The sequence below is a fragment of the Daucus carota genome, chromosome 5, assembly GCF_001625215.2.
Source record: "Daucus carota subsp. sativus chromosome 5, DH1 v3.0, whole genome shotgun sequence".
NCBI lineage: Eukaryota > Viridiplantae > Streptophyta > Magnoliopsida > Apiales > Apiaceae > Daucus > Daucus carota.
In genome coordinates, this window is record NC_030385.2 from 46,817,968 (window position 1) to 46,830,879 (window position 12,912).

At 35.1% G+C, this 12,912-nt stretch overlaps 3 protein-coding genes across 4 annotated transcripts; 2 read left to right on the top strand and 1 right to left on the bottom strand.

Moving 5' to 3' along the window:
• The first annotated feature begins 596 nt into the window (after nt 1-596).
• Nucleotides 597-2,342, top strand: LOC108223239 (glucan endo-1,3-beta-glucosidase 12). The gene is made up of 2 exons (XM_017397392.2): nt 597-2,062; nt 2,153-2,342. The coding sequence occupies exons 1-2, from the start codon at nt 676-678 to the stop codon at nt 2,188-2,190; spliced, it is 1,425 nt and encodes a 474-aa protein (XP_017252881.1). The 5' UTR covers nt 597-675; the 3' UTR covers nt 2,191-2,342.
• A 1,260-nt stretch (nt 2,343-3,602) lies between these two features.
• Nucleotides 3,603-10,073, top strand: LOC108223238 (serine/threonine protein phosphatase 2A 59 kDa regulatory subunit B' gamma isoform). 2 transcript variants are annotated; one of them, XM_017397391.2, is made up of 3 exons: nt 3,603-3,794; nt 3,941-5,335; nt 9,338-10,073. In XM_017397391.2, the coding sequence occupies exons 2-3, from the start codon at nt 4,082-4,084 to the stop codon at nt 9,722-9,724; spliced, it is 1,641 nt and encodes a 546-aa protein (XP_017252880.1). In that variant the 5' UTR covers nt 3,603-3,794; nt 3,941-4,081; the 3' UTR covers nt 9,725-10,073. The 2 variants fall into 2 exon arrangements, with proteins under 2 accessions (XP_017252880.1, XP_063948977.1); XM_064092907.1 differs by having other exon boundaries at nt 4,070-5,335.
• Nucleotides 10,074-10,343: 270 nt separating this feature from the next.
• On the bottom strand, nt 10,344-12,584 carry LOC108220714 (uncharacterized). Its single transcript, XM_017394562.2, has 2 exons — nt 12,451-12,584; nt 10,344-10,967 (listed from the first exon to the last, which is right to left on the bottom strand). The coding sequence occupies exon 2, from the start codon at nt 10,920-10,922 to the stop codon at nt 10,488-10,490; it is 435 nt and encodes a 144-aa protein (XP_017250051.1). The 5' UTR covers nt 10,923-10,967; nt 12,451-12,584; the 3' UTR covers nt 10,344-10,487.
• Between the last annotated feature and the right edge of the window lie 328 nt (nt 12,585-12,912).

A 12,912-nucleotide genomic window follows, 5' to 3' on the forward strand; every position in this document is an offset into this window, starting at 1 on the left:
TGTTTAAAAAAATTTTCTAATACAATCAGATTAATTATATAAACTTACAAAAATTACATCTATTTGAGATATTATAAAACTATTCATGAATACCCGTGCTTGGCACGGGCTATCAACTAGTATATATATACACGACAAATCAAATCTATAACTGATATCAGTAAAAGGAAAATTGTAAGTGATGATCACATGATGTGCGTGACAAACTTGAATAATATGAGTATTAAATTTTAATAAATTTATGATGATACATATTATTATATGTGATAATAAATTTTAAGTTGGGCTATTTTAAATTTGATGTGAATTAAAATTTACTTGCCTTTTATTTAAATTCGACTTGAATTCGAATCCAAGAATAAATTATATATTCACATTTATTTTAAATATTATTAATAATATGAGTCAATTAAATTTTAGATTTGAATTAAATTTGGATTTATAGAATTTTAAAAATACAAATAAAATTAAATTTTGGTATTAAATCCAAATCAAAATAAATAGTGGCACTTTCCATTAAAGATCTCTCCACGGTCTATATATACTGATAACCACCCTATCCCACTCCCTCCACTTCTCACGTCTCCCTCCCCATATCTCTCTCCCTCTCTTTCTCTCTCTCTATATATTCATAAACTGATTCGCACAAACTTCGTTCATTACACAACTCATTCAATGTCGATGCTTAAGCTTTCTCTCCTCTGTTTCTTCTTCTTTCAAGCCGTGTATTGCATTAATAATTCTGGTTCCATCGGAGTAAACTATGGCAGAATAGCTGATAATCTCCCAGACCCTTCCAAAGTGGTGGAGCTTCTCAAATCCAACGGCATTACCCGTGTCAAAATCTTCGATTCCGATCATTCTGTTCTCTCCGCTCTTGCTAACTCGGGGATTAGCCTCACCCTATCAATGCCTAATGGCCTCCTCTCCTCAGCTGCTAACGATCAATCATTCACTGATGCATGGCTTAAGGCCAACATTGTGCCCTTTCTTCCGAAGACGATAATCGAAGCCATTGCGGTTGGGAATGAAGTGTTTGTGGATCCTCAGAACACTCCGCACCTCGTGCCTGCGATGAAAAATATTTATGCTTCTTTAAGTAAATTTAATTTGAGCTCTGTTATCAAGGTGTCGTCCCCTGTGGCTCTTAGTGCACTTCAAAGTTCGTATCCGCCATCAGCTGGATTGTTCAAGTCTGATTTGATTGAGCCTGTGATCAAGCCTATGCTTAGCTTTATGCGACAGACAGGGTCGTATTTTATGGTGAATTGTTACCCGTTTTTTGCTTATGAGGCCAATACGGATACTATCTCGTTAGACTATGCTCTGCTTCGTCCGAATCAAGGCGTGAAAGACTCTGGCAATGGGAAGGTTTACAAGAGCCTGTTTGAAGCACAGCTCGACGCGGTTTTTGCAGCTCTTGATGCCTTGAAGTTTGATGATGTTAAAGTTGTTGTGTCCGAGACTGGCTGGCCTTCTGCTGGTGGTGATAAGGAATTCGGTGCTGGACCCGACAATGCAGCTTCGTACAACGGGAATCTAGTGCGCAGGGTACTGACAGGAGGTGGTACTCCCTTGAGGCCTAATGAAAATCTCAACGTATTTTTGTTTGCATTGTTTAACGAAGATCAAAAAAGTGGACCTGTCTCCGAAAGAAATTATGGCCTATTTTATCCGAACACTCACAAAGTTTACGACATTCCATTGACATTATCCGCGATGAACGATACGACGTCGAATCCGACAAACGGAAGCAAAGCAGAGGCGCCAGCAGCATCAGCTCCGGTAAACGGAGGAGATTTGAGTCCAAGCACAAGGGGACGTACTTGGTGTGTAGCAAATGTGCAGGCAGGGCAGGAGAAACTACAAAGTGGGCTGGATTATGCTTGTGGACAAGGCAGGGCTGATTGTGGGCCGATTCAGCCCGGTGCAACATGTTTTGACCCGGATACTCTTGAGGCCCATGCTTCTTACGCGTTCAATAGTTATTATCAGAAGATGTCACGTGCTAGCGGCACGTGTGATTTTGGCGGAGCTGCCTATGTGGTGACTCAACTTCCTAGTACGTGTCTTTAATTACAATTTTTTTTATTTTGATAATTATTTTTCTCTTTATTTTTATATTAATGGAATCCCTTTTTTTTTCCTGCAGAGGTGGGCAACTGCGAGTTTCCAACTACGAGAGGATGAAAGATGCTGCAGTTGATTTATTTATTTATTATTTAGTGGATAAAATTGAAAGTAGAAATTTGTTGATTGTTAGGTGTTCTTTTGTAGGAGATTTCTCCGCCCATTTATTATACTTTCGTTTATATGTAATAAATAAAATGTTTTGCATCTACAATCTTATATTCCCTCAAATTTAAAAGTAATGTCCAATAATCAGATCAAATTCAGTTTTTAAATAATATATGATTTATTATTTAGAAATTGCTTTAAACTCTAGTATTTTAAAATTTTCTGATTTATTATATAATTCATGATTAATTCTCAAATAATTTATATTTTACTGATTTACTGTTTATATCATATTTGATCAAACATTTCTGAATAATTAAAATAAATTATGATAAATCTTTTATAAATCATGAGTCAATAACTCAACGATTAGTTTCAATTTACAATTTTCTACGTCTTAAAATTTATGTTTAAATCCAGCACTTAACATGATGGAAAGTAAATCTACAATCTCATTCTCACTACCAATTTTACTATGATTAATAAAATAGGCGGCTAACATATGACACAACGAAGAAGTCTCCATAGCTTGATCGATTTGACCGGAGCAAATCCACGTCAGGATGAAAGTGGAAGACAACGAAGCTAGTTCAACAGTCTGCCAATTCCTCGTTTCGAATACGTATAAAATACTAGAAAGATATAATACAATATTCGGAATCGTGATTCTAAGCATGTAGGTTTTGTTTGTTAAATCCGATTATGTGTTCAACATTTTTGTCATTCAAGACATTTGTCTGGTCAATTCTTTTCTAAGAGAACATGTTTTCCACTATAATGTAAGTATTTCAAGCTGCTCCACAATATATTAAAATATTAATATTATTTAGGTCACTAAACTAATGTACTACTTTGTAATTACTGAAAGGAATTCAGGAAATATAATAATAATAATCTTATTATTTAGTAATTGCAATAAGTTATATTATACCATGCGACCTTTACTACTCATGGATTTCGATTAATAAATGATAATAGGATATTTATTTTTCTTCTATTATAAAAGTTTTCGATAAATATTTTTTGCTGGCTCAAATATAATACATTTCAATCTCGACCATAAAAATGAGTTTTTTTAAATAATTAACCTATTCATATTAATTGGTGAAAATACTATTTTCTATGTTCATATTTGAACCGGCTCTATTTATACCGGCGTACTATTTATTTATAAAAAAAATAGTAAATATTAGTATTGTTTTAGGTCCTGACAATATATAAAGTTTCAAGTTGGAAATACAGCTAACTATGTTTAATTGCTGTTAAAGAAGCAGGGTTTAAACTTCAAACTAACAGTACTTATGTTCGATTAAACATTATTGTTTCCTGCTTAATAAATCCACAACATAAATACTATATTGCTCACATCACACTTTTATTAATTTAACACCTACATACACACTGTATTAGATATATTCAGAGAAAGGGAAGACTTTGGCAACCCGGCACAGCACAACTCTCTTTTTCTTATACAATCTCTCTCTCTCTCTCTCTCTCTCTCTCTCTCCCTCGATTAAAGTTGGAAATTTGAATTAGGGTTTCTTCAGATCCTCATTGTAAGTCCTTCTCTCTTACTTTCAGTCTCTCCAGTTATCGAATTTCAATGGCATAGAGTACTTATGAATTATGCACTTGTATATGAGTTGGGGTACTTTAAAGTTTTGATCTTTTGAGTTCTTTTGTTCTTATTTTGTGATTTAAGGGTTCAAGATTTGAAATCTTGATCTGGGCTGTTTTGATTTTTGGTGAAGAATGTGTGCTTCTTGATTTAGTTTGGACTTTGGAGGGGATAAAGTTTTGATTGTTTGACTTTGTGGGAAATTGTAATTAGGGTTTAGTGGATATGATTAAGCAGATATTTGGTAAACGGAAGGCATCTTCAAAATCATCTTCGCAGAGTGATTCAAGTAATGATGTTGGGTATTCATCCATAAATACTTCGAGTTCAGCCGGTGGGGGTGTTGGTAATTCTACTAAGACTACTTCTGTATCAGGGAAAGGTGCAAATTCTGCTTCTGCAGCTTTGAAATCAAGTAATGGGAATTATGCCCCACAATCGTCGAGTGCTGCTATTGTATCGAATCAAGGGAAGAAGTCAGGTCCTGGGGGTTCTCAAGCTGGCCAGGGGATGAATTATGGTGTATATGAAGCTTTGCCTAGCTTTCGGGATGTTCCCAGCTCTGAAAAGCAGAATTTGTTTTTAAGGAAGTTGGATATGTGTTGCGTGTTGTTTGATTTTAGTGATGCTTCTAAGAATCTGAAAGAGAAAGAGATAAAGCGACAAACTTTGCTTGAACTTGTTGAATACATATCGTCAGCAACTTCCAAGTTTAATGAAGTCACCATGCAGGAGATCACGAAAATGGTAGCTGCGAATCTTTTTCGAGCCTTTCCGTCTAGTCATGATAACAAACTACCAGATGTGTATGATCCAGAGGATGATGAACCAGCCATGGAACCGTCATGGCCTCATCTTCAAGTTGTGTATGAGTTTCTTTTGAGATTTGTGGCTTCTACTGAAACAGATGCAAAACTTGCAAAAAGATATATTGACCATTCCTTTGTGTTGAGATTACTTGATCTTTTTGACTCGGACGATCAACGAGAGAGGGAGTACTTGAAGACAATTCTTCATCGCATATATGGGAAGTTCATGGTGCACCGGCCATTTATTAGGAAATCCATCAACAATATTTTTTACAATTTTATATCTGAGACTGTGCGACACAATGGAATTGCCGAATTGCTTGAAATCTTGGGTAGTATAATTAATGGGTTTGCTTTACCTTTAAAGGAAGAACACAAGCTTTTCCTTGTTCGTGCCTTGATTCCCCTTCACAAACCTAAAAGTGTATCAATGTACCACCAGCAACTTTCTTATTGTATTACCCAATTCGTGGAGAAGGATATTAAGCTAGCTGACACAGTAATTCGAGGTTTGTTGAAGTACTGGCCTATAACTAATAGTTCAAAAGAAGTCATGTTCCTTGGTGAGCTAGAGGAAGTTTTGGAAGCTACCCAGGCTGCAGAGTTTCAGAGGTGCATGGTCCGTCTGTTCTGTCAGATTGGTCGCTGCCTTAATAGCTCACATTTCCAGGTATTCTGCAATCTACTAGATTCTATTCATCTGTTAGGGTTAAATTTAGAATCTTTAACTCTACGTTTTAGGTTTTTAGACATCACGTCATTTAGAGATCTCTTATTAATTATTTTATATTTTATGTTAATTGCCTTTCTCTTAATGGTGGGTGAGTTTGGAATTATTCGAGACGATGACGACCAAGGAAGCAGGTATTCGTCTGTATGGTACCTACAGGGGCCACATGACGCATCCCTGTATAATAGTGGGTGGGGGTGCTGGGTGGTGCAGGGCAGGAGGTGAGGAGTGACACTGAATGTAAATAAAAACTTACCTTGTAAGCCCTATTTTTAAAATAAGCCGGATTTGTTCAAGAATCTGCAATTTGGGGGGACTTCACCTACTAATTTGCCGGCATCTTCGGCGGCAAACTTAAATGTCATTTCTGATTCTTCTGAATTCTAATCTTGTTTTTTTATCAACGGAAACTGAGGCCGTAGTGATTGTTGTGTTCGTCTTAATCACCACTTAATTAAACTTAACAAAAATCCCGAGGTCAAAGACGACTTCCAAATATCTTTCACAATTGTATCCATGCTCAACAACTATTAACACATTCAATTTTCATGTACACAAGTACACAATCCAACATCTTTCCTCAGAATTGTTAAACTACAACTTTGATTCAGTAAAGGCAAAAAAAAGGTAATGAGTATATGTATATGTAATAGGTTTTTTTTTGAAATAAAATGTAATTATGGAAACACGAATAACACTGCTAGCCACCCAAAACAGCCACTGGAACCACCACTGAAACTCCTGCTGTCAAGGATACATGTTAGGGCTCTGATACCAAGTAAATGTACCGAGGAAAAGAGGATTAAGGCTAAGTTGCCCTATCCTGTAATATTTGTTGACTCCTTCCGTCCCGTTTATATATTCTTCATTTCTCTATCTTTTTGTCCCAAAAAATTTCCATATTTGATTAATATGGTAAATTATGTGTTATATAAGTTAATCACATTCTTCGTAACTTTTAGTCTATTTATTATAATTGAATAAAAGTGTATTTGGATAGGGGAACAAGAATAACGGGACGAACGGAGTATATTAGAGTTGTATTATAGAGAGGATGTTATAGAGAGTTCTAATGGAAGACCCACATGTTCTGCTTATGTTTGACAATATCTTATATGCAAAACATATTGTATAACATATATTTATTCAAATAATAATCTACATAAAATATTTTTATAATATTTTATATGTTGGACATATGGATCTCTCATTAGTACTCCTTCCATCCCGTTTATATATTCATCATTTCCTTATCTTTTCATCCCCAAAAATTTCCATATCTGATTAGTGTGGTAAATTATGTGTTATATAAGTTAATCACATTCTTCGTAACTTTTAGTCTATTTATTATAATTGAATAAAAAGTGGATTTAGATAGGGGAACAAGAATAACGGGACGAACGGAGTATATTAGAGTTGTATTCTAGAGAGGATGTTATAGAGAGTTCTAATGGAAGACCCACATGTTCTGCTTATGTTTGACAATATTGTATATGCAAAACATATATTTAATCAAATAATACTCTATAGAGGATGTTATAGAGAGTTCTAATGGAAGACCCACATGTTCTGCTTATGTTTGACAATATTGTATATGCAAAACATATATTTAATCAAATAATACTCTTTATGAAATATTTTTATAATATTTTATATGTTGGACATGTTGAAGGACATATGGCTCATTAGTACTCTCTGTAAGGGTCCTTCATTGAACTTTTGCATATATATTAAGGATGATTAACTTGGGTTTTTAGTACTTGGTTTTATTTAAATGGAACTCTTTTTTTGGCTAAACCACATTTAAGATTTTTTAAATGGAGCTCTTTATTTTAATTATCATAAATAATATAACATCTAAGAATTACCGCCCCCCCCCCCCCCCCCCCCCCCCACCCACCCCACCCCACCCCACCGGAACCCCTATATTTTTTTATTCGTGGGATTCCCTTTTTTCCGTACTGCACTCCCGCACCTGCATTCGTGCTTCCTAGGTGATACCATTAGGTATATTTATACTGAATCCTGTATATAATCCTTGCTATACTGTCTTTTCTTGTTATCAACTGCTGACTCCACTCTCAGTGAGTTACATTTCTTTGATGATTCGGTTAAAGATTGCTTTAGCTGATGCAATTGATTAATATTAAGAAATTTGATGGACGGTGTATCAGACACCCTCTCACTATCTTTCCAATCTGTACTTTCTTTTCAATTTTTAAAATGCATTGACAGTGTAAGCTTGTGTTTAATATGGAGTTATATATCACGTAATTAAGTATGATTTTCATTTTTCTGTGTTAAGTGTCTCTTTTTGAAATTGCAACAGACTACCAACTTCCTCCGGATAACTTTGATAAGAAAAGAGAAGGGAAAAGATATTTTAGAGTACTAAAAAATTTCATTAAGTGCGTTGTGAGTTCCCATGTTTTTTTAAAAGGAGAAAGAAATTTCTTTTAATAAGCTTCCCATATTAAATGCCCCAATTGGAAAATTTGGAGAGACACAGAATACAAACTTACCATTCCAGACATCCCTTTTCCGTTCTTTTAAGTAACGTGTCACTCCTTTCATATCCCAACTTTCTCTTCTGTCGCATATAAATTGTGAACACATGAGAGTGAATTTAACTTTTCTCTCTTACTCTCTTAACTTTTTACGCCTTTTCACTCTTTTCCTTATAACACTCGGTACAAAAGTTCAACTGATGTTCTTTGTTTCATTAATTATTTTAAATCAATTTTATTTGTAATTGACACCATAATTTTAATATTTGGGTGTATTTTCAGATGGGTTATAATGCGATAATACTATAATACTTTGTAACTTGAGTCATTGAGGGCTGCAGAACTAACGACTCTATTAAAAAGTAGAATTAGCCACTTTTTTACGAATTTTTAAGTGGATGAGATCGGCCGAGTTCAAGTTCTCTTTATCACGTGTTTATAAAGTTTGGACTCTGTCTCTCTTTTTCTCTGAGTGTGTGTACTCTTAGACATCTGTGAGTTAATAGTGTAATTTAAGCAGCCTATTTAATTAATTTTTCTTGAAGAATTAATGTTTAGTTATGTAATACAGATTACTTTTCATGTGATTTACTAAGAAATTTGTGGGGGAGTGTCGTATTACTTTCAGTCATATACATTTTTTGTTGTTCATGTCAAACTTCATCGTTCTACCACCCATCCATGGATATCTTGCATGAGGAACAGAAACTTATACATAATCCATAAAAAGATGTTGACAAAGATTTGTTATCACTCCTAATAACCAGCTGAGGTCAGCCTTCACCTGACCAACTACCTTTCAATGGTCAAAATAACATTCCTTATCGTGTAGTTTTGGTGTGAAAAATGATGATCAGATGAAAGAGTTTGATATAAAATGGTAAGAGTTCTGATGAGTAGGGTATAATTGTGTTGTCAATAGATTATGAATTGAATATCTGTGGTACTATAGATAGTTTAATGATGTTACCTTCGTTTATTAATATTTTTGATTTATGTATAATTATATTGTACTTGCCTTTTTCATATCTGAGATGGGATTGTGTCTTCTCATTCGTGTTGCCAGTTGCCCGGGCTGGAATCAATTTAATAACACAACCCAATTAATTTGGCTAAAAAGTATTAAACCCATTCAGTTAAAAAGAAAGTATAGATCAACCCCTACTTGACAAACAATCCAACCCATTCGGGTTGATTTTTTTCCGACCCAACTTAGCGTTGTTTTTTAATTCTTGGCTAGGTCGGCCCCGGTTTGACCCACCCATCTACACCTAAATAACTCCTAGATTTATATGCACCACATATTCATTAAGCTTATTTAGTATAATCAAGATAATTATTAGCACTCTTGTATTTTATATTCAAAATTTCTTGTGTAAGCCTTTGCAAGTCCGTAATAATTTTTTGATTTTATGCATTGGATTTCATATTGTAGGTAGCTGAACGAACGTTGTTTTTGTGGAATAACGATCATATAAGGACTCTGATTACACAGAATCGCAAGATCATACTGCCAATTATTTTCCCAGCCTTGGAGAACAATACTCGGAGTCACTGGAACCAAGCTGTTCATAGTTTGACGCTGAATGTGAGAAAAATATTTATAGACGCAGATCAAGCACTTTTTGATGAGTGCTTAGCTAAGTTCCAAGAAGAGGAAATGAAAGGTAAAGAAAAACTTGAGAAGCGCGAATTAACTTGGAAGCGCTTGGAAGATATGGCAGCATCCAAGGCTGTAACCAATGAGGCAGTGCTCGTTTCGAAATTTTCTTCCGTGGCCATTGCCACAAGCACAAATTCGCCGAAGGCCGCCAGTAGTTGAAGACAGTGTCTCGTGAAAATATGAGGAACCAACATCTTCAGCATTGATGACCATACAAGATTACAAGGTGTGTTACATGGAGTTCCGAGTCTAAAGGTCCCCACCTTAGTTGTAAAATCTAAATCTCTCAGCTAGGCAAGCTTAATGATGAAAGTTGGATTCTGTGGATATATGAGCTACATCTGTACTTTGTTTTTTACTTGGGCTGTTTGCCCATTTCTTTTTGTCATGTTAGCAATGGAGTTGTGTATTATAAGAAAACTGGTTCGTAGAGGAAGCATCTTTTTGTATGTTCTGCCCTTTAATGTTGTTTTGTGTAATGGCAGCAGAGAGGTTTTATCCTATTTTACTTGCTGCTTGTTCTAGCTTCAAGTCTATTCCTTACTGGGAAGTTTATAGCATCAGGTTGTCCCCTATAATTCTTCATGCTCTATCTTGTCCAAAATGGAAATTCAGAGTGATTTGCATATGGAATCTAAAAAATTACAGCTCTTGAGATGCTAGACACAGAGATTGACCCAAATTGGCATCACAACAGATTACAAAACTGTCAGGCACCCAATAAGTTTGTCTCTTGAAGAACCATTAAAATATATGGTCGAGAGAAGTAAAAGAAATATTCTGAAGAACTGAGAATAGTTAAAAATTACTTTCCAGAATCTTTCATAAGCATTAGCTTCTGCAATTTACAGAGAAGCATTCAAGTCTTTGAGAAAAATTTCCAAAAGCAAACATGCAAACTAGAAAGTACAACTACTATTCCTCAGCCTTCACCATATGCCAAAAACCTGTATCTCTCTTGGTAAAAATCATTAAAGAAGAGATCAGCCTCAAACCATTTAGGGTAACGAACCAGATCACCAGCCACGAAACTCATGTAACGCTTACTTCCTTCGGGAACCACCCTCACTTCACCTTCCTCTATGTAAACTAGCTGGTCTACATGCCAGTCCCAAGGTAACTTACACTTTCCGGTCTTCCACGTTGACCAGCGTGATACCCCAAGTTCAGCTAGTCGTTTTGACGAAACATTCTTTTCTACTCGTACATGGTAAAGTTCCTCTAGTGGTCTCTCTAATTGCATTGCTTTTAATCGGTTACAGCGTGCAGTTGTAGAAGCAGTATATAATCTTCTCTCTCCACTACCTCCTTTTGTGGTAAAGGAGCTTAGTAGTGGTTGCATGAACACACTTGCCATAGCTAGCTGCAATAATCTTTCCTCAATCCGACAAGCCAAGCCAATCTACAAAACACACTTAACCTCGGTAATGTTTAGAATATATATCTAAAGACTAGTGACTCGTAATATGTGCCAAATGTTTAGAACAAATATCTGTAGTAACTCATGATGTGGGTATAGTGTAAACTAATGATTTCGCCGTTCAAAAATATGATATCTCGCATGTTACAGGATGTCAAAGTTACCCGCTGACAGATAAAACATGATTAAATGACATAAATTAATATCTGTTAGATAAAATTAATAGTACATACTGAATTAAATATCCAAACCTCATATTCATTCAAGAAAAAGTTTTTGCGTCTGCTGAAGACAAATGCTTAGTTTCTCAACACTATCCTCTGTTGCACAAATATATAATACAAGGTCAAAGATTTACTCCCAAAAGTCGTTATATGATGTGGTACACTATTTTACCTCTTATAAGGACTTGCAAAACATTTATAACTGCATCCCCTTGCGACTTGTGAGAAAACGTTTTGACATAACACTTGTCTATAGGATGCTTAGTAATTTAGAATTTTATTTGGAAAAAAATCTGCAGCAAGTAATTCAGCTAAATGGCCATCAGCCCATCAGACAAGTGAAACATGGCGCCCCCATTTCAACTTCCGCTTTATTCTAAGTATATGTGTCATAATAGACTGATAAGATTATGCAGACGACCACACAGAGTATAACAAAATTGCAACTACACGCGTCCACAAGTACAGGGTATATTTCCTATTCACACATGATGTCTAACATCTAAATATAGCAAATCAGATATTTCTCACACACAAGCAGAAACCTTATGTTTTGCACTCCATTCACTAAAGAGTATAACACAATAAACTACATATAGTTTGCGTATGTCTACCCACAAATCCGTAGAGACGAGTATCCTTCACTCCATAAAGGACTACACTTAAACCTCTACCTACTCTATCAGCAAGCCAAGAGTTGCCCTCAAACACAATGAGAACTACCTTCTTGCAGCTTAAGCACCGACTTAAAATAAGCCAGGGCTGCCAGCCTGCCACAGTCTGCTAACGCATCAGCAAAATTATATATAAACAAACTCCAATCTCAATCGTGACATTAATCCATCATATCAATTATCTCCACCACAATTCAGTTCACTAATTGACAGCACAAATCGTACTCGTAATTGTTGCATTAGCATCAAAGTAACACTAAAGACTAAACATATCAACCCATTTACCGTATTAATTACTTAAAAGAGAAGGTCTTTAAAGAAAGAACATCTCTTCTTTTCGGAGCAGGGGTAAAGTCTGCGTACATCTCACGACCGTAACGACTTACAAATGGGACATACAAGGTAAGTTTGGTTTGATTTTTAGCATACCCATATAGTGTAATTGAGATAGAATCACATTTCTGTAAAGTTCTTAAAGATTTCGATTCAAGAAAGTCTTGGAACATAAATATGAACATTTGGTATGAAATTGAAAACATAAAGAACGAGTAAAATTTGAAACTTTACCTCTATGCAATGGAGCTGATTGCTTTCCTGGATTTTAATTTCACGATATAAACCCTAGAACACAGAGGTTTATCCAAAGTCCCAACTGTGTGTATATGTTGGATGATAGAGTCACGGGCGGTGACAGGCGGACCGTGACGGTACTATTAATTTTTAATTGATTTTGTTTGAAGATATATTAAGTTTTAATTGATTTGATTAATTATTATAATACTTTTTAAATAATATATTATAAATTAATATATCCAATATTATTATAATATTATATATTATTTAAATTTTTATTAACCACGTTCTCCCGATTAATCTCTAATCAGCATCTTCTCTGATTAAACTAATTCTCGATTTTTATGACATAACATAGAGATTTTATTTTACAAAACCAGAAGTCTTGAATTTTTGTTAATATATAATTCAAGAAATACACGATGTTCCTCTTTTTATCCTTTGAGTTCCACTCTC

Bases quoted from the DNA above. Each gene is read 5' to 3' on its own strand.
- LOC108223239 (XM_017397392.2), top strand. From the start codon at position 676: ATGTCGATGCTTAAGCTTTCTCTCCTCTGTTTCTTCTTCTTTCAAGCC. The intron at 2,063-2,152 runs GTACGTGTCTTT...TTTTTCCTGCAG, and splicing joins TGTGGTGACTCAACTTCCTA to AGGTGGGCAACTGCGAGTTT.
- LOC108223238 (XM_017397391.2), top strand. From the start codon at position 4,082: ATGATTAAGCAGATATTTGGTAAACGGAAGGCATCTTCAAAATCATCT. The intron at 5,336-9,337 runs GTATTCTGCAAT...TTCATATTGTAG, and splicing joins TTAATAGCTCACATTTCCAG to GTAGCTGAACGAACGTTGTT.
- LOC108220714 (XM_017394562.2), bottom strand. From the start codon at position 10,922: ATGGCAAGTGTGTTCATGCAACCACTACTAAGCTCCTTTACCACAAAA.